Raw genomic sequence first — 21,103 nt, 5'->3', positions numbered from 1 at the left:
GAAGGAAGGAAGGAAGGAAGGAAAGAAAGAAAGAAAGAAAGAAAGAAAGAAAGAAAGAAAGAAAGAAAGAAAGAAAGAAAGAAAGAAAGAAACTCGTTCTGAGGTTACCACAAATCTGCAATGATCCAGACAGCCTGGGTCAATGAACTGGAACCAAAGTTCCAGAAATAGATCCAAGTCATTGGTCAGTTTCAACATAGGAATCACGGTAACTCGACTGAGAAAGGATGGCCCTTTCTCCATGCGGCGAAACACTGATATTCCTGCGGGAAGCCCTTTCTTCACACCGTGCCAAAATTAATTCACTGGATTAGTGTGCAAATGTATGAGCTAAAACTATAACATTTATAGAAAACATGCTTTTCATTTTGAATTATTAAAAAAACTCCTCTGATAGAACACAGAGAGAAACGTAAAACCTAAAAGAAAATGAATTGATAATCGAATATCACCAAAAATCTTCAGTTGTGTTCATCAACCGACACCTCAGAAAATTAAAGTTCAAGAGAAGATAGAAATAAACCCCCTATCGCCAGGCGGTGGTGGCACACGCCTTTAATCCCAGCACTCGGGAGGCAGAGGCAGGCGGATCTCTGTGAGTTCGAGACCAGCCTGGTCTACAAGAGCTAGTTCCAGGACAGGCTCCAAAACCACAGAGAAACCCTGTCTTGAAAAAAACAAAAAAAAATAAGAAAATACAAATAAACCCCCTATCTAAGAAAGGTTTCAGATGCCATTTTTTATATCATTTACTCTTTTTTTAAAAAAAAATCAGTAATCAGAAGACAAAAGAAGACGAACAAGAACCCAGGTGTGGCAGTACATGCCTGCACTCAATCAGAACACTCAGGAAGCTCAGACAAGAGGATTACTTGTGAATTCAAGGGCAATTTGGGCTGCAGAGCAAGTTCCAGGCCTGTCCGAAGCTGAAAGAGGGAGGGAGAGAGAAGGAAGGAGGACATTGCCAAGGCAACGATCTCCCACATCATCTGCCCTTAATGAGATGAAAGTTAAGACCGCGATGGGTCCTAACTAAGAAGAAGAGAGATAAAGTGAGTACTGGTGAGAAGGCGGAAGCTGGACCCTAAACCGTGCCTCTGCGAGTGCACAGTGGACCCATGGCAATGGCATCATTCAAAGCAAGTTGGCAGTTTTTACAGCTACACATCTGTTACCATATAACCCAGCAAAGCTTCCCACCTAAGAGAAACAAAAACCAAAGTCCATAGAAAACTAACTCAGCACTCTTTATATCTGTTCAAAAGTGGAAACACAGCTCAGGGAATGGCTCAGTGGGTCTCACTCTGGAATATGGAGCTGAATCACCCATTTCATGGGTTATTTGAGACACAGAAAAGGCCTGGTATCCAAGATCCCAGAATGTTACCTGGAGCACAAAGGGCACCTAGTGAGGGTGGGATATGGCCACCTTTTAGTGTGTAATTTTTGATACTGTCTCTGGTTGCCGTACTTCATGCTAGCGAAGGCAATGGTTTGGGACTGCTCAGTGGTTTACATGTTTGGGTTCGTAGGATTTTTCCTAGCACGGTTTCTGAAATCTGTTCCTAAGTAGAATTTTAAGACTTATAATTGACTCTTCATATGGATAGGTTCTATATCTAAGAAGCCAACCAATCAAGATTCATAGATACCTGAAGGAAAATCTATGAGGCTTCTAAACAGACACAAACTTTCTTCTGTCCTTACGCCCTAAAAATACAGTAGAGCAACTATTTCCACAGTTCTTACACGACCTCAATACTATACATCACCTAGAAGGGGGTTGGAGGCTGTAACACAGTTGGTAGAGTGTTTTGCCGGTGTGCACGAAGCCTGGCATTCGGTCCTAAACAGTGCATAAACTAGGCATGATGGTGCACACCTGTAATCCCAGCAACTCAAGAAGGGAGGCAAGAGGACTGAGGAACACAAGCCAAGGTCATCCCCTGCCACAGAGCAAATTCAGGGCTACCTTGGGCTACCTGAGATCTTGTCTCAAGAAGAGGAGGAGGAATCATCGCTGTCATCAAGTCAGGGTCTGTAAGATTAAAACTCCATCATAGACATAAATAGCTCATCTGTGCAGGAGGACTCCTGACACTAACCCTGGAGGCATTTTCTGTACATCATCTTTGAAAGAATATCATGCGTGAGCATAAGGAACAATATCTTCTCACTCTCCAGTGACGAGTTCCACTAGCCCAGGGGGCAGGACTGGCTGGGGACTGGCCGCCACTAGGAAGAGCTGGGCAGCCATGCCCTACAGTGTGCAAGGCCACTCACACGTCCCGTCCCGTAGCTCAAGAAATAAGATGATTTCCGTTTGCATTTCAAAATGAAAACTATGTCCCGAGTGTGTATAACCCAGAAGTGATTTGTGTATGTTAGTATAGAAATGACATAGAAAATGGCATTCTTATGTTTTCTGTTGTCATCCATCTGTTTTCTTTTAAAAAAAAAAAGTTATGAAGCATCTGATAGCAGAAACAAAAACAGGTTATCATCTGAGAATTACAAACTTTTTAAAACATACTATCGATTCCAGGTAGTGGGAGACGGTGGAAGAATAAGGTTGTGAAATAAATAGGCAGTGGTTAGGTACTTAACTTTTTTTTTTAACTTTAAATTTTACTTAAAATTATGGTCCCTGGGGAGATGACTCATCAGATAATGTGCTTGCTCAGCAAATGTGAGCATCTGTGCTCAGATCCCCAGCACTCACATAAATGCCTGTCACACCAGCACTCAGAAGGCAGAGGAGAGGTCTCCCAGGTGGAGAAAGCCAATTAGATAGAGTTCCCATTTCAGTGAGCTCTGGATTCATCTGAGAGACCTCACCTCAATAGACAAGGCTGAGAGCCATCAAAGAAGACTCCCAATGTCAGCCTCAGATGTCTCCATACAGTTGCATACATGAACACACACAGATGCCCACATGTGCAGACATGAGTACACACACATGTACATACCATACACATGCATTCACATGCAAAGAATACAAAAGTTTGTTCTCAAAACTTGAGAACCTAGTTTTGAAGAGTAGTTTTAAATGTGGTGCTGTGTTTTAGATAATGCAGCTCAGCCCCTTGGAAGAGTCAGAAGTATCTGTGTATTTCAGTTGTTTAAACATACAAAGATCTCAGGGCAGGAGAGATGGCTCAGCGATTAAGAGCACTGACTGCTCTTCCAGAGGACCCGGGTTCAATTCCCAGCACCCACATGGCAGCTCACAACTGTCTGAAAATGCAGTTCCACGAGATCTGACACCTTCAAACCAATGCATATAAAATAAAGTAAAAAAAAAAAAAAAAAAAAAACAAAGATCTCAAGATGCTTCTCATTCAGTAATATAGAAAACAGATATGTCACAGTCATATTGCTCCTTAGCCTTCCATTTATGAATACTTCCCACTAGTGCAGGAGAGCTGGGACACAGACGCTGGTTGATACAAGAGGCAGCCCAGATGTATCCCAGCGTGATCTTGAGAGATGTGGGTCTGAATGATGCCTAGCACTTATGAGCCTATCCTTCCAGTCCCACCCCACCCAGCAAGCACCTGGCCCGCTGTCACTGACCAGATAGCAACAGGTTCTAATCTGGGTGCCTACCTCTCCTCTGCCACCTGGACGAGGGTCCTGCAGGGTGCCACAGCACCTCTGCACTTCCGCTGGCTCCAGTCCCTGTGACAAGCTTTCCACGACCTGGTCTCCAGGGAGTCTAACCTCTTCCTGTATCTGTCCCCTAGCCTCATCCCAGTTAGTTCAGGGTCTGACCTGGGTGGGGTCTTTTCTGTGACCAGCTGCTGTGACCACTACATTGGCCCACTACACACAGTGAGGGTGTGGGGAGCCAGCGCTCCGGACTCTGACATGAACTGGAGGAACTTGGGAGAGCTTCCCAGAGAGAGGCAGGAGCCTGCCCCTGCTGGAGCTTTCCTCTGGTTTGTGTTGTCCTTTCCTAACCCAGGAACCAAGTAAGGGGACTGCTGCTCTTCTTACTTATTAACCGGCCTTGACTCGTCCTGGGCACCTCTTATGTGGGCTTTTAGAAAATGTAGAATAATATCAATGGTTCCTAGATTCAAACCCAGCCCAATCTGTTTTATGTTAAGTAATCACCTGGAGAGGAATCAAGTACCCCAAAACTAGTGACGTGACTTTATGGTAAGGACAGGTCTTTCAGTGGGTCCTGATGCCATAATGGGCAAGCATGGTGATCTTAGGACTCCTGGGTGAACCAAAACTCACAGCTCGTATTTAACTCATGGTTTGCTTTAGACACAAAGAAACAAAACCCTCATAGTAAAGTGGTCCATCCACTTAGCAGGCATAATACTGAAGGTTGAAGCAGGAGAATCATAAATTTGAGGCCAACCTGGGCTAACTGAGACCCCATGGCAGATTTTTTTATGTTAATGGGCCAATTCAATCTATCTACTTTGATATGTCAGGTTTTTCTTTTTTATTTAATGTGTATGGGTGTTTTGCTTCATGTGTACCACATGTGTGTCTAGTGCCCGAGGAGGCCAAAAGAGGGCACTGTATTCCCTTGAAATAGAATTACACATGACTGTGAGCTACCATTTGGATACTAAGATTCAAACCCAGGGTCCTCTGCAGAAACAGCGAATTTTCCTAACCACTGAACCATCTCTCCTGCCTGTCATTCTGATCTTACCTCACATTGAAACGTCACGAGACAGCTGCTAAAATGGACCTTAGACTGTCCGTGTCTTCAATTGCCAAGGCGACGGCTTAGCTCTCAAAAGCACTGAATTTTAAGAGCCGAACAATTGCATTCTTGTTTTATAATGAATGACAGGCCCTGATTTTTGGCTTCCAGGTTTCATTCTGGTGAACAGTTGGGAGGTTCCATAGCTTGCATGAGTTGTGAGAGCCAAATGCCCTGCTTTGCCTCATGCTGAACCATCAGTGCCCATGGCAGTGTAGAGCTTAAACTAAAAGAATCCCCGCCCTCCTCGCAACTTCTGTCTTGTAGTTTCTTCTCCCTCTTTACTTTGTAAAATATCCTGACGTGTGTTCTCTTGTCATTTTTGCCACCCTTAGGAATTCTTTGATCACGTGAAGAAGCTGTGGGACGATGAGGGGGTGAAGGCCTGCTTTGAGAGATCCAACGAGTACCAGTTGATCGACTGTGCACAGTAGTAAGTTGCTTCCCTGGCCAGGCCTCTGTGAAACGTGATTGCATTCCTGGCTGTGCTGCCCTCCCTGGGACTCTGAGGCTTCCTGAAGCGGGAGCAAGTGTAGCTTTTGACTTCCAAAGTTAGCTTTCTAAATGAGGTGTGTTCAGTAACATTGTTTCTAAAGGAGGTTTGTTCAGTAACATTGTTTCTAAAGGAGTTGTGTTCGGTAACATTGTTTCTAAAGGAGGTATGTTCAGTAACATTGTTTCTAAAGAGGGTAGTTCAGTAACATTGTTTCTAAAGAGGGTAGTTCAGTAACATTGTTTCTAAAGAAGGTAGTTCAGTAACATTGTTTCTAAAGGAGGTGTGTTCAGTACATTGTATCTAAAGGAGGTATGTTCAGTAACATTGTTTCACGGAAGAATCAAAATAACTTTCACTCACTTTGTCCTGACCATTTCAATTCTCTTCATTTTTTTTATTACTACAAAGACTTAAAGGTGTGTTTCTAAATTATAATGTACCTAAATATTCATCACTATATTTTAATTTTGAAATAAGACTCCCAAATTAAAATTTTAATATCAAAATGTGTAGGGCTGGGGGGGATGGCTCGGTGTCTAGCAGCACTGACTGCTCTTCCAGAAGACCTGAGCTCAGTTCCCAGCACCCACATGGCAGCTCACAGCTGCCTGTAACTACAGCGTCAGAGGATCTGATGCCCTCTGCTGGCCTCCTCCAGCACCTGCACACACCATGCACAGAGATATACAGACACATGCACCTAATTTAAAATAGAATAAAGCCTGTTTCCTATAGGTTCCCTGGGCCTATTGCACTTCAGAATTCGGCATAATGAAGCTAAAATTGGTCTCAGGCAGGTTTTCTTCCTCCTTTTTCTACTGTTTTGGAATACTTCTGGACTTGAACCAGCAGTGACTTCAATGTGTTCTGGTTGGCTGATAGTGAAAATGAAAACAAACTGATTATGAGACAGAAGTGAGAGTTGACCACACACCTCTGGTCATACAACTTAAAGATGAATCTGAGGTTGAGTGTTTCCTGCCCTTCCGGCATCCAGGTAGCCCACAACCACCTAAAACTACAGATCCAAGGAACCCAATGCCCTCTGTTGGCCTCAGCAGGCCCCCACACATACATGGCATACACACGTATACAGATTCACACGTATACACACACAAAAATATCTATATCTCTTTGTAAAAAAGAGACAAGGTAAACACCAGATTGCAAGGCAGCTGCTGTCAAAACCCAGCATTCTAGTTTCCGGTCCACTCTTTTTCCTACGAGTGGGAGGAACATCCTCTAAAATCACAATAGGAGTCCAGCATGGTAAATATTACACTGATGTCACTCCCTCACCTTATCAAGTGTGAGGTGCCATGGATGACTCATGGCTGAACTTTATCTGGACGTCAGCCCAGTGTGTGGTACATACCAGCATCACTACAAATGCCAAGAAATGCACTGTGCTGCATTCCAAGAGCTGTAAAGACCGGGAAGCAGAATTGTTCTGCTTTGTATAGTCTTAGAGACCACCAAGGATACTTCAGTCCAGCAAATATGGAGATTTCCTACGCAACACTGGCTCATAACTGAATTAACAAAGCAAGAGCTCCATATTGCATGTGCTACTGATTGGAGATACTGACCCTCGATTCCTTCCTAAGTCCATACCATACCCTAGGTTCTCACACACTGCAGCTTCCTCTTGCAGATCCTCAGGATCTTGATGTAGTTTCTTTTTTTTTTTTCCTCATCTAGACTGCTGGGCAAAGTTCTGACTAATGTCTCGGGTGACTCTGAGTCACCCAAGTGCTATGTTGCTCAGCAGTTCTGCACTTTGAATGCTGGGGCTCGCTTAGGAGTCATTCTTCTGTGCATAGCTCTCAGAACCAACTGGGGAAGAGTTGTTCAATGATGCTGAAATTGTCTTTGGGGCTTGAGAGACTGAGTTGCCCACTAAGATCTAAGACGAGGCCAGGCCCTGGTGGTGCCAGCTTGTAATCCCAGCTACTCAGGAGGTCTAGACAAGAAGATAGCAAGTTCAAGGCCCCTTCTGGGCTTGGAGAGTGAACTCAAGGACAGTTTGGTCAGCTTAATGAGAACCTAGCTCAAAACAAAACTGTAATCTTAGTTTTAGTTCAGTGGTTGCCTAGCATGCATGAGACGCTAGGTTTAACTTTCAATACCATAAAAAGTGATAGCATGAGAATCTAGCAGTCCATAAAAGACTCAGTTTGTTGTCCCCAGCCATTCACTCTTAGATTATGCCCAAGAGAATTATGGTCATGAATCCATACAAACAGGGGTTCATAGCAACCTTACCCGTAATAGCCCAAATCAGAAACAACCCAAGTGCCCGTCAACACACATAGATATGCAGTGTCTTTGCCGTAGAATGTATTCAGCAACAGAACAGAAAGGCAGAGCTAATGCACCAGTAGGAAATTGGCAGACCTGGAAGACACCATGCTAAGTGATGGAAGCCAAACCCAGAGAGTCACAAATAAATGGCCCATGCATATAAAATGCCTATGAATAGGCTAGAGCTGGCTCAGAGGTTAAGAGCACTAGCTGCTTCAGAGGTCCTGAGTTTACTTCCCAGTAACTACATAGTGGCTCACAACCATCTAAAATGAGATCTGGTGCCCTCTTCTGGTTTGCAGACATATATGCAGACAGGACACTACATGGTGGCTGGCTGGCTGGCTGGCTGGCTGGAGATAGATAGATAGATAGATAGATAGATAGATAGATAGATAGATAGATAGATAGATAGATCTTTTTAAAAATGCCTATAGATGCAGAGGCAGGTTAATGGTACTGGGGATGGGGAGAGGAAGGGATTGAATAAGACTATTCAGGGTCTTTTTCTCAGGGATGATGCGTGTCTCAGTTACTTCTGTGCTGCTAGACAAAATGCCTGAAAGAAGCAACTTAAGGAAGGTTTTGTTTTGGCTCACAGTTTCAGGGGGTAGGGCATGGGGGTGCAATTCACTCACTGCATGTCAGGCCAGGAGCAGGGGAGGAATACCTATTGGCCTTCTCATTTTCTCTCAGCCTGTGGGTTAGTGTTACCCACTTTTAGGGTGAATTATCACCTCCTCAATTAATTCTCTCTAGAAATACCCAGAAGTGTGCATCATCAATCTCCTAGGTGATCCTGAACATATATATGTATGCATACACATGTATGCATATATACATACATACATATATAGATGTGGGGCTAATAAGGAAGAATGCAGGGCGGAAAAAATGCTGGGATGTATGTGGGCAGCAATCGTGCAGGCCTGGCGACAATCGAGCTACAGCTGCAACCTGCTCCTTCAAGCCCTCTGAGTCCTCAGTTCATAATGATGTAGCAGAGACAGGCACCTGTACTTGTGAGGACCGCATCTTTACCCTCAGCCAACCAACATCATGTGCCCCAGAAGCACCCTGGACACTGGCATCCGTGTACAGAGGGAAGGACCTTTGAAGTGTACCACATGGGTGCAGTAAACATTTGGAGGCTGTAAAGATACGCGTTGTGCTGTTTGGCACACAAGGAGCCGAAATTTCCTCAGGTTGCTTCTGGGAGACGCAGGGTTTCTCCAAGGCTGTGTGGGAGCTAGTTTTGAATCAGCAGTACTTGCGGGGAGGCCCTGGGTAGGTGGTTTCTCTTTGGGATGATGGGTATATTGGCTACTCTCGAGTCTATCTCTTCCTGTTTTCATCTCTTCCACCTTTCCCTTTGCAGACGAGACTCCACATGGTGTGGAGGAGAGGAGAGACAGGCAATGCTCAACCCAGGCCGCCTCACATCTGCCCTCTAGTCAGTCATTAGAACCCACTCAGCACTATCCCAGTTTGTGGTCACGTCTGTGTCCCTGAGCAGCAACTCCTGCTTCCAGCAACAAGACTGGCATAATGGGATGGCGGCTGGGGGGCGGGGGGAGGCGGGATCAGGATTACCACCGAGTTCAAAACTCCCCACTCAGATACAAATGTCTTTTTAACACCTAGCCAACTGCAAATTACCAGAGATTATGTTTTATTCCAAGTTCCATAGTTCCCGCATTGAAAATTTAAGCACAGTCTACTGAATTATCCCCCCATATGCATTTCCTCTAAGGCCTCATAATAAGTGATTAAGTAACCATGGAAACAGCTATTTTAGGAGAGAGAAAATTGGTCCTTTGAAGATCTCTGTAAAATCAGACTTCACTTACTGTAACTTTCACCCAGTGTGGGCTCCTCTGCTTCGTACCAACACATAAGCTCATCTGGAAGCATATCCATGTCAAGAATTGACTCTTAGAATACCAAAGAAAGAGAAGAAAGAAACGCACAAGGTGAAGAGTCAGGTACCCCTTGTTCTGTAGTCCCAGGCCTGTTGGTCCTCAGCTGCCAGGTGTTTTCCCAGCCTCATTCACCACTCGGACTCCAAGTGCATGGCTCACTGCCAAGCCCAGGAAATGCTAAACTTTTATAATAACCTGGCACCTATGTAATTTCAACTTCAAAGCTGGCCTTTGACAGGTTTTTAAATAAAGTAGAATTTAAAAGATACATATTACATGATACCATTGAATTCATTAAAAATATAACTGTCACTAAGATGTATAAACATATTATTAACTATCCCTTTCACCTTTATTTTTAGATAAATTAATTTCAGACTTATTTTCTAGATCTAAAAATTGGAGCTGTCCCGGTATATGGGCAGTGGTTGTTTTTTGTTCCAGTTATTTTATTTTATACTTTTCTTTCTCTTTTGCCATGGAAGTCGATAGAGTAGTGGAGAGAACACAGACGATCAACACCTGAGCAGAAGGCTCTCCGCACCCTTTCCCCCTCCTTCATTTCTTCTATCATTCTTTGGAAATATTTGCCTTATAGCTTACAAAATAATTTTAATTAATTGATATTTTTAGCTTTGTGTGCATGTGTTCACATTCATGTGTGTAAGTGTGGGCATGCTTGTGCCCTGGTACATGAATGGCCAGAAGACAGCCTTGGGTGTCAGTTCTTGCCTTCCACCTTGTTTGAGACAAGGTCTCTCCTTTCCTCTCATTGTAGAGGAAAGATAGCTAGCTTCAAAGCCTTCTCCCGACTCTGTGCACCTCACTAGAATTAGACAGGTGTGCACAATACAGCACCTGGCTTTCTGTCAGTCCTGAAAACCGAACCTGAACTTTCTGAGGTGTGTTACTACATATAATTGTGTGCAGAAAGTGTTTTTAAATGTCTCGACGTGATGACACCCTTACATGGAGAACTCCAGTGGATTCTTTTTTTTTAAATATTTATTTATTTATTATGTATACAATATTCTGTGTGTATGCCTGCAGGCCAGAAGAGGGCACCAGACCCCTTTACAGATGGTTGTGAGCCACCATGTGGTTGCTGGGAATTGAACTCAGGACCTTTGGAGGAGCAGGCAATGTTCTTAACCTCTGAGCCATCTCTCGAGCCCCCATCCAGTGGATTCTTACATCACACAATCTGACAGTCATTCTTTGTCCTGTCATCCTGCCTTTTATACAGTGTGGGTCCCTTAGTCCTGCCTCTTCCCAGGGTATCACAAGTTTCTAATGCTCTTTGCCACTTGCTTTGCATTCCTGGAGTTTCACAGCTCTAGATAGTAGGACCTCCAAATTTCATGCAACACAATAAAACAGTAGATTATCTCTTTGATAGCTTGGAGTGGCATTGTTTAATACTCATTAGAAATCAAACCCTTTTGTCACACAGACCCAGGGGCAGAATGCCAATAAAAATGGGGCTGTGGTGACCTGGCAAGTGGTGAGGAGCAGGGGTCCACCCTCCACCACTCCTGCGTGGCCCGATGTCTCTCTGCTGGCTCCAGTGTGTGATTTTTCAAAGCAGGTACTGGTTTTCAGGGTTCATAACAGAGAAAGAACCCCACTGACACCAAGTGCCCAAGTGAGGTGGTGACTTTACTAGAACAAGCGGTCCACAGTGACGTAGGATTTTCATCAGAGTTGCGTTTATTGTAGATGTTTATGTTTGCAGTCTTTTTTTTATTATTAAATTTATTTATTAAAGATTTCTGCCTCCTCCCCACCACTGCCTCCCATTTCCCTCCCCCTCGCCCCTATGTTTGTAGTCTTTAATCATTACAAGTAAGCCAGAGAGTCTCTGTGGTCATGTTTTGGGAGGCAGGAGGGAGGAACAAAGCTGAAGCTCAGTATCCAGTTCTTTCCTGCCGGGTTGTTCATTAACAACCCAAATGCCCATTGGCTGATGAAGAGATGAGCAAAATGTTATATAGCCACGTGATGATGCAAAGTTTAATAGAGCTATGTTTTTTTTAAAAAAAAAAAATGAAGTCTCTTGGCATACTGCAACACAGATGAACCCTGAATTCATTATGCTAAGCCAGGGAAGCCAGACACAAAAGGCCTCATGTTATATAATTTCAGGTACATGAAATGTCCAGGACTAGTTTATCTGTTGAGACAAAATAGACTAAGCGTCCATAAGGCTGAAGTGAGCTGGGAGTTAATAAGTACGTAGTTCCTTTTTTTTTTAAATATTTGTTTGGTTTTTTATTAAAAAAAAAAAAGATTTATTTATTACGTATACAGCATTCTGTCTGGATGCATGCCTACAGGCCAGAAGAGGGAGCCAGATCTCATTATAGATGGTTGTGAGCCATCATGTGGTTGCTGGGAATTGAACTCAGGACCTCCGAAGAGCAGCCTATACTCTTAACCACTGAGCCATCTCTCCAGCCCCCGTAGTTTCTTTTTGAGTGATGAAAATGTTCTGAGTGATAGTAAAAAAAAGTTCTGAATTATGGGTTTTTAATGCACTTCAAGGTGAGACGCCCAGCCAGGTGAGATGCCATACACCTGAAGTCCCAGCTAATCAGGAAGCTGAGATAGGAGAATCACTTTAGCCCAACAGTTGGAGCCTGGGCTGTTCAACAAGACCATGTTTCAAAAGAAAAATAGGCAGGATGTGGTGGGGCATGCCTTTACTCCCAGAGGCAGTAGATGTCTGTGAACTCAAGACCAGCCTGGTCTACACGGAGTGCCAGACCACTTCCAGTTCTCTACATAGTGAGAGCCTATCTCCAAAAAGAAAAGACATTCATTTCCCATTGGACTGGCTTGTTAAGTTTTTAGCTTTACGATTACAGGCATCTGATCATTTGAGTTTGCCTGTTTGGGGGACCTTTCCATTAAATATCAAGGGAACACAAGAGACTCCATTAAAAGGTAGCAACAACCACTAAGTAGACACCAAGGTAATCCTCACTCTCTGAACTGCTCCATCCGTGAGGCCCGTAACATTGTCACGTTTGCCCTATGTATATTTTATCATTCCTTCATCCATTCATAATGGTTAGCTTTTGGTCAGCTTAACACAAGCTAGAATCATTTCTAAAGAGGCAATATCAGTTGAGGAATTGCCTCCATCAAGCTGGTCTGTAAGAAAATCTGTGGGGCGTTTTTTGAATGATGAGGTGCAGCTTACTGTGGGCGTCACCTCCTGCTAGCCAAGAGGGACAAGTCCATAAACCATGACCGCTGAATTCCTCCAACATCTCTGCTGAGTCTCTGCCCGACTTCCCTTCTTGATGAACTGTAAACTGTGTGATGAAATAAAACCCTTCCCGTCAAGCGGTGGTGGCGCATGCCTTTAATCCCAGCACTTGGGAGGCAGAGGCAGATGGATCTCTGTGAGTTCGAGGTTAGCCTGGTCTACAAGAGCTAATTCTAGGACAGACTCCAAAGCTACAGAGAAACCCTGTCTCAAAAAAAAAAAAAAAAAAAAAAAAAAAAAAGACGTAGTTTCCACAATGAAATCATGTCTTAGGATCTCCAAAAGATGCCTGTAAGTAATCCTTCAGAATTCCTCGTGCTGGGATTTGCGGCTGCTCTCTATGCAGTGCCCAGCACAATCACCTCTTATTAGCTGGAGCAGCTGTGACAGATACTCCACCCCTTTTGTACAGTGGATAGATGAATGAATATATCTAAGTTCCTCAAGCTTTCTATCACACAGACGGACTGTCACCTAGGAGCTAACTGCTCACTAGGAATTACTTGGGGGGAAGGGGTGACAATATTTTTTATTTATTCTTTGAAAATTTCATATATATTTTTTTAAATATTTATTTTATTTATTATGTATACAATATTCTGTCTATGTGTATGCCTGCAGGCCAGAAGAGGGCACCAGACCTCATTACAGATGGTTGTGAGCCACCATGTGGTGGCTGGGAATTGAACTCAGGACCTTTGGAAGAGCAGGCAATGCTCTTAACCACTGAGCCATCTCTCCAGCCCCAATTTCATATATATTTGTACATATATTTATATATACTGTATCATGATCTTATCTGTTCCCCACTCCCCCTCAAACTCGCCCTAAATCACTCCCCCATCGCCCTCCCAACTTTTTCTTCTCCATTTTAATTTATCTTTTAACCCAGAGTCCAATTAGTGCAGCCCTGCTGTTTCACCATGGCCTAGAACATGACCTAGCATTTCGTGGGCAGTCTTTAAACTTCGGCTGAATGGTTGCTTGTACTGGAGTTAGGCTTTTCTGCTTTCCCCACTCTCTTAGCCTTGTTCACGTCTGCAAAAGTAGTGTTTCTATAATGCTAACCTAGTTAGAGGCACAACATCCGATTATAGCATCGTCCACAGTCCTTCAAAAATAGAACCACCCCAGCTTTCATCAACTGGTGAATGACTAAACAAAATATGATATGTCCATAGAATGAACTACTACTCAGGCACAAAGAGAATGCGGTCATCTGGGCTGTGGGGAGGAGGGGTGGCTAGTGTAGCCAAGGGAGTGAACCTTGCATGGATAAGGCCCTGGCCCCTAAAAGATGAACAAAGGAGGTTATGCTATGTGGGCTCCTTTCCAATGGAAGTATCTACCACCTTGGGGACAATGGAAAGGCGCAATGATGCCTTCTGTAAGTACTTTCCCTCCTTCCAAGAATGTAGAGCTTTTAGAAAGGGCGTTAGGATGGAAGGAAGCTGCTCTTTGAGAATTTCGCATCAAAGAAAGCAGTCTGGGAGAAGGGTTCCCTAGGCTGGCACATGTGCCAGTTATTAGAATGAAATAACTTTATTATAGACAATTCCATTGTTCACATAATAGCGAGGGTCCCTCATCTCAGTGGTTAACATTTGAGAAACAGGTATTGTTCTATTACGATAATTAAATGAGATAATGAAGTCTAAACACAGCTCCCGTTTGCTTATGGACTTGTGGACTCCCGTTAACTTACGTTCATAGGGGATGCCCTTGTTTCACATTCTACTGGATATTAATAAAATTTTAGTGCTTGGCATTATTTCTGGGAATAATAAATGTAAGATCCCTAATCTGGCTGCCTCTCGCAGGCAGTAATTGCTAAGGAAGAGACTGCTTAGCTGTGATTTTTCTAGTAAGATCGGAGCCGTGACTATATATATCTTCTAAGATAGAAAAGACCTGAAAGATCATTTTGCCAAAAAAGGTAATTTTGTATTGTTTTCAGCTGAACATATTTAATGGTGTTTCATGTCTCTTAAGAAAGTAGTGTGAAGTTAACATTGACTACAACATGCTCAGTTTCCCACCCTGGTTCTTTCTAAAATAGGGTGTGACCTGAAAAAATGAGTGTGCAGCTAGCCCTTTGTGTCCTCGGGCAGCTGGTTCTGGTTTGCACAGATGTCAAACTCTATGGCTTCTGAAGTTCCTTGTGTATTCATAAAATGACCAAAGTGTTTGCACAGAACATGTGCAAACCTGTGTACTAAATCATCCCCAGGGGACTTGGGATGACCGTGCAGTGTGTTATGTTGAAAGACCCCCACAGTGGGGAGACTCGGGATAACACAACCCCCCAGGAACTCACAAGAGACCATCCTTGCTGCAATCACACAAGGTTTATTGACAGGACAGGAACCTGTGCACTGGGGCCGAAACTCATTTCCCACACAGGGGTAGGAGTTCAACCCCAAGTAGCAGGGAGAAGGGGTATTTAAGGGAAGAAACCATAACCCAATAACCCAAAGGGGGTAGGGAGGGTGTCATTGGAAAATTCCAAAAATATCAGTGATAATCACAAGGGGGTAACTCCCTGGTTCTCAAGATGATTCTCAAGATTATAATCAGCTAGTTCCTGGAACAGAGTCACTAAACCGGCTAACCTAGATTTTTGGTTCTTCTCTCCCTGCTGGATTTTTTTGGCTCTACTCTTTCTGCTAGAGGGGTCTGGATTTATCCAGGTCTTTCACTGTGAGTAGATGGCACACCAGGCTGTCAGGGAATGAAGACAAAAGAGGAGCCAGTGCATGTTCCCCGCAAACTCGGTTCCTTTGTCGTTATTACTAAATAAAAGAATCACCATCAGTCCAGAGTTGACCAAAACACACGTGGAGAAGAGAGCAGATGTCCATCCCCCTCCAGAAATACACACCTACTTCTCAGAGTTAACAGTATTCCTGGGGAGTCTTCCAGCACGTGGGAACTCTTGGGGAAGAAAGCTGCAACAGATACAGCCCTAGGCTGCTAAAGAAAACGCAGAGCTGGGCGGTGGTGGCGCACATCTTTAATCCCAGCACTCGGGAGGCAGAGGCAGGCGGATCTCTGTGAGTTCGAGACCAGCCTGGTCTACAGAGCTAGTTCCAGGACAGGCTCCAAAGCCACAGAGAAACCCTGTCTCGAAAAAAAAAAAAAAGAAAGAAAGAAAGAAAACGCGGAACAGAAATCTTCCAACGAGCCAGAACCAATGAAGCATTGTTGTCAACAGTTCCTTATTTTGGCCCATGTAAATACACTGAGAATTTCGCACTTTGGGTTAGGGTATGGGGAAATTCAATTACTTTTCTGTTCTCTTTTTACCCCCTAATCACTTCTGCAATCCTCTTTCTCCTGAGAACGCACTGTAACTGACTGGTTAACGATGCTTTGGACACGTTGGTGTTGGTGTAGGCTGGAGGGAAGGAGCTCACTCTTTCTGGGCCTTGTTCATACTAGGCAGCACTACACTGGACTCCCCCCCCCCCATTCCTAGCTGGGACCTGGGTTTTATTTATCCCTTCAGAACACTTCCCTGAGCTCGTCCACCTCCCTCACCAAGTTCACTGAGAATGCTTGGCCAGCACCCCTGGGCCTTTCCATGAAAAGAAACTCTAGGGAAAATGCAATACATTTCTTAATGAGATATTATAAATTGCTCAGGATTGCCAACTCTCCTTGTCCCCTGTACTGCTGTCTAACCTGAAGCTCAATAAGTGTTTGTGGAATACAGGCATGGACTAGAAGATTCCAACACAGCTCTACCGTAGGGAAGTACACATTGTCTTTAAACACCCTCTGCCCGGCTGTATATACAGAAGAAAACACATGCCAGACTGTTATTGTTTTCTTATCTCTTAACTCTTTGTTCTTTAGGTTCTTTTAGCTCTTTTGTCTTTGGAGGACCCACCACCCAACCCCTAAATAAATCACACATGGAGGTTTATTCTTCCTTAGGAAAGCCCAGCCTTAGCTTGGTTTGTTTGTAGCTAGCTTTCCTTCACTAAAATTATCCTGGCTACAATTTGCCTCTGGGCTTTCTCCTTTCTAATCTTCTATATATCTTATTATCATTCTTCCTCCATGGCTGGTTGGGTGGCTGAACCCTAGTGTCCTCTTCTCCTTGGTCTCTTTCTCCTTCTTCCTCTTTCTCCCAGATTTCTCCTTCTGTTTATTCTCTCTGCCTGCCAGTCCCACCTGTCCTTGCTCCTGCCTAGCTGTTGGACATTCAGCTCTTTATTAGACAGGCAAAGAATCACAGCTTCACAGAGTTAAACAAATGCAGCATAAACAAAAGCAACACATCTTTACATCGTTCAGAAAAGTGCTCCACAGCACAAACAAAAGTAACACAGCTTCAGATAATGTCTACAACAGAGTCTAAACCAGACCCTGCAGACCACCACTCAAATGTGGAAAGGACGGGGAAGCCTTCCAGATGTGTTGGATACAGATGTGGATAAGGCGCCTCAGAGATAACTCCTCAGGCTCTCACTCAAACATCTAGGTGAACAGATGTGTATGTAAGTGGGAATGGGGGCTGAGGTCAGTCTCTAAAGAGTCCCCAAATGGTCTTACCTCACAAATTATCCTGTGCCGAGGAGCCAGCTATGTGAGAGTCTCAGGAACAGGATAAAGACTTGCTGCAGTAACAGGTGCCTAGGAGGTAGAAGTTTTAGATCGTGTTGAGTTACAGGGTAGCCACGGAAGAGAAAAAGCAGGTCATGGGGCACTGCATTCATTACTCAGGGAGAGGAAAGAACCTGCCAGGGACAACGTCAGCCTTCCTGTGCCAAGATGCTGTGGATAGTACTTGGTTCCTGATTCCACCCACACTGAGAAGTGGCCTAGCTGGAGTTCACTAAGTGCAGGTCCTTTCAGTGGCTGTCCCCTACCTTCCGTCAACCTTGCAATTGCTAACACTCCTCAGTCTTCTCAAGGAAACACCTGCTCTGTCAACTTATTTTTCTAGGACAAGTAATGATCGTTTGTGTTCTTACTGTTGTGTTTAGGTTTTTGAGACAGATTCTCACTGAATAGCACGCCCAGGCTAGCTTAGAACTTTGTATCTTCCTGCCTCAAACTTCCAGGTGCTGAGATTTCTTTGCTCTTGTTATCTGTATTGGATTAACTTGCTACTGCTGCTGCGGGTGTCATGGAATCTGATATTAACATTTAACCAGAGCTGTGGCTTCTGCCGAGTTACTTAGTTCCCATGCCTAGGTTTCCTTGCCAGAAAACCGGAGTTATTAATAGTGTCTAGGTGTGACGATAAAATGAGTTTATTTATGGAAAGTGCTGAGCAATGCTTAGCAGTTAAACATTTAATGAACAGTGGTAGTCATTAGCTCCAGCTATCAGAGGGTGTCATGATTGTATTCCAAACCATCCCACCCAATGAGAATTTGTTATGAAGAAAGCAGTAGGCTAGGACGTAGCTCGGTGTAGAGTGTTTGTCTAGTAGGCATGAAGCCCTAACTTCCATTCCCAGGTCCATGAAAACACAAAGAAGGGAGAGAGTGAAGGTGGAGAAGAGGGGGTTAGGGATCATTGACAAGGAACTTGTTTGTAAACTGCAGGAAAGTCCAGGGATCTAGCAGGAAGGGGAGTAGGATGAGGGTGAGCAGAAGGGCTCAAGACACCCTGTCTTCTCACTCTCAAGTCATTTATAGATGACATTCCCAGACTGCTTCCTTGGAGGAAGAGCTGGGGATGGGGGTGGAGAGTGCTAAGCTTACTGATTAGGATAATGCCCCAGCCACTCAGCCACATTCCAATCAATACTGCTTTCTTTGACACACTGCCTATACCCACTGCACAGAGGGACAGCCGGGGAGTGCTCACTACTATCGGGTACTTAATGTCATGACAGATGAGGACCAGGCATATGTCCTATGCTATGGCAACCTTGCAGAATTCAACTGTATCACAGTAGGGGTCCTGGGAAGGCTGAATGCGGGAGGGAACCTCCGTAGGTATAGGCACTAGGAAGGGGTCATTTGTCCTCCATCTCTACTTTGGTCCAGTGAGACACATCTTGAGCAGTTTCCACTCTTCGGGCTGGTTTGACTGGCACAGGAAGGAAACATGCCCTGCAGAGGAGGGTAGTCTGTGCGTCCCTGTTGCAGAGAACAATGATGTAAGGAAGAGCTGTGTTCTGGCTGGGCACTGGTGACACACACATTTAATCCCAGCACTCGGGAGGCAGAGACATGCAGATCTCTGTGAGTTGGAGGCCAGCCTGGTCTACAGAGCTAGATCCAAGATAGGCTCCACAGCTAGAGAGAAACCCTGTCTTAAAAAAAAAAAAAAAAAAAAAAACCAGGCAGCTTAGCTGTTTCCTGACTTCAATGTGAGCAAATTTCCTTAGCATTTATAAAACACTAGAAAGACAAAATCATACCAACAGTGTAGGGATCCCAGGCCAGAGCCCTGGGAGTCTCTCACCACATGGACATTTTTTACTCATCAATAAGTACCATGATTCGGAGGAAACTCTCTTCCTTCCCTCAGCAGTTAGAGCTTGCTCTTTTTATTTTTTTTTTTTCCACGAAGGAATTATTTAGAATGTGGATGGATGACAGAAAGCTGATGCTTTCCCGCAGGTCCAGCAAGCTAACGACAAAGGATACCCACAACCTCTCCTAGCTATCCTTGTCCCCACTTCCTGATCATCTTCATGGCCACCAACTTTTGAGTGATTCCGGTGAGAACAGTCCTGCCAGCATTCACGCCTTCAGCTGTACCAGGAAAAACTGGAAAATAGCAAAGATAGTGGGGGCGGGGTGAATTGTTTGTTTTATGTGCTGGGGTTTAAGCCCAGAGCCTCCAATATACTACGTGAGCATTTACCAATGAGCTAACTCTGCAGGTCCCCTTCCTTTTATTTATTTATTTTATTCATTTATTTATTGAGATAGAATCTCACTAAGTTTCTCAGCTGGCCTTGAACCCATTTGTAGCTAACGCAAGCCTTGAACTTGTAATTCCTCTGCCACAACCTCCCTAGTAACTGAAATTACAAAATTACAGAACCAGGCTCATGGCCACAACTAAGGGGGCTTAGTGTCCACAGCACAGGTGGTTTTATACAGTTGGAGTTTTCTGTGGCTTTTGTGGAAGCCCAAGGAGGCCAAAGGTCAGGGAGTTTGAGACGTGTTTTTAGTTCAGTCGAGATTATTGTGCCTCTAACTCAAAGAAGGTCCCACCTAGTTGTAAATCAGGATTCTGCTCTCTCAAGGCTATTGTCAACAGGTGTGGCTAGTTGCCCGCCCTCGTGCTCCTGAAGAATCCCACTTAGGGAGACTGTTCTGACTTTGGAAAAGCCTTCTAAAACCTCTGCCCTTTAGGTACAAGCCCCAGCTTGAAGAAGCACTTCTGCAGGTTGCCTGGAGGAAGGGCAGGGGTCAGAGCTACACAGAATTTGGAAACCACCTTGTGGAGGAGAGTCGGGGAAGACTGGGGCACCTTCGCCCCTTTGTTGGCCTCTCAGTCTCACAACTTGGACAGGCTGCGGGAAGGCCCCCCTCTTCCCTCCCACCATTTCCTCTGGAAGGCAGTGTTTAGTTACATCCCTCAGGAACCTCATATGACTTTTTGTCAGCCACATTTCACTCTTTCTACTTGTAATAATCATCATCCAAGTGTACGCACCCACTTGCTCCGCCCTGTGTGCACCGTTTTAAATTGCTTCCTAAGCTAACTGACTCTAGCCAGCAGCTTCATATTCAATGTTTAGCTCCTTCCAGCCCTTCCTGTCAGCGACCTTGCTCGCTGCCTTTTAGGTGAAGGAGGAATGGATGTGTGTTCCTTCCAAGTATGTTTCCTAAGGACAGGGCACTGCACTGATGCTAGAGACCCCAGAGTCTCCAGGATGAAGACCCGCGCTCCATATCCTACACTTAGACAGAAAAGATATAAATAACGCCAGTGTGTGGCAAGTGCCAGGACCTGGAAAGCCAGGCCTCATGGAGGCAGAGGGTCTGAAACAGGGTCTCACCTCTGAGAACAGGAGGAAGTGGCCTTTTACATAAGGAACAGGACAGATCCGGAAGTGTCTCTCCGTTGACTCACCTGCCACACCCTATGCAGTTCTGACCATCCTGCCCTTGAGCTTCCACTGAGAGCTGCTTGGCCTGTGCTGATGAAATCTGCAGACACTGTCTCACCTATAAAAACACGCGCATCCTTCCACGCCCTCCCACCATCGTTCACACACTCCATTTCTCACAAACACATGCAAACAGAAATACAACATACAGTCATACTCATGCACACCCGCTGACTTTTATACACATATTTTTGTTCTTAGGAACGTTGTTGCTTTCTGTTTTTGTATTAACATTGCAGCTCCTTTTCCTACCAGCTTGGCCAGGGATGCGGCTTCATTCCCC

At 44.5% G+C, this 21,103-nt stretch overlaps 1 protein-coding gene across 2 annotated transcripts in view; it reads left to right on the top strand.

Moving 5' to 3' along the window:
* Nucleotides 1-21,103, top strand: part of Gnal (G protein subunit alpha L) — a 97,019-nt gene that overhangs the window by 64,459 nt on the left and 11,457 nt on the right. For both annotated transcript variants that reach the window (XM_050157897.1, XM_050157898.1), the window contains exon 5: nucleotides 5,068-5,165. In XM_050157897.1, the coding sequence (XP_050013854.1) occupies nucleotides 5,068-5,165 (98 nt within the window). The remainder of the gene's footprint in view (nucleotides 1-5,067; nucleotides 5,166-21,103) is intronic.

This window comes from Alexandromys fortis, unplaced genomic scaffold (genome assembly GCF_014885135.2).
Source record: "Alexandromys fortis isolate MF-2015 unplaced genomic scaffold, M_Fortis_MF-2015_v1.1 scaffold_94, whole genome shotgun sequence".
NCBI classification, from domain to species: domain Eukaryota; kingdom Metazoa; phylum Chordata; class Mammalia; order Rodentia; family Cricetidae; genus Alexandromys; species Alexandromys fortis.
The sequence above is the reverse complement of the archived record's forward strand: the minus strand, read 5'-3'. Positions and strand labels throughout refer to the sequence as shown.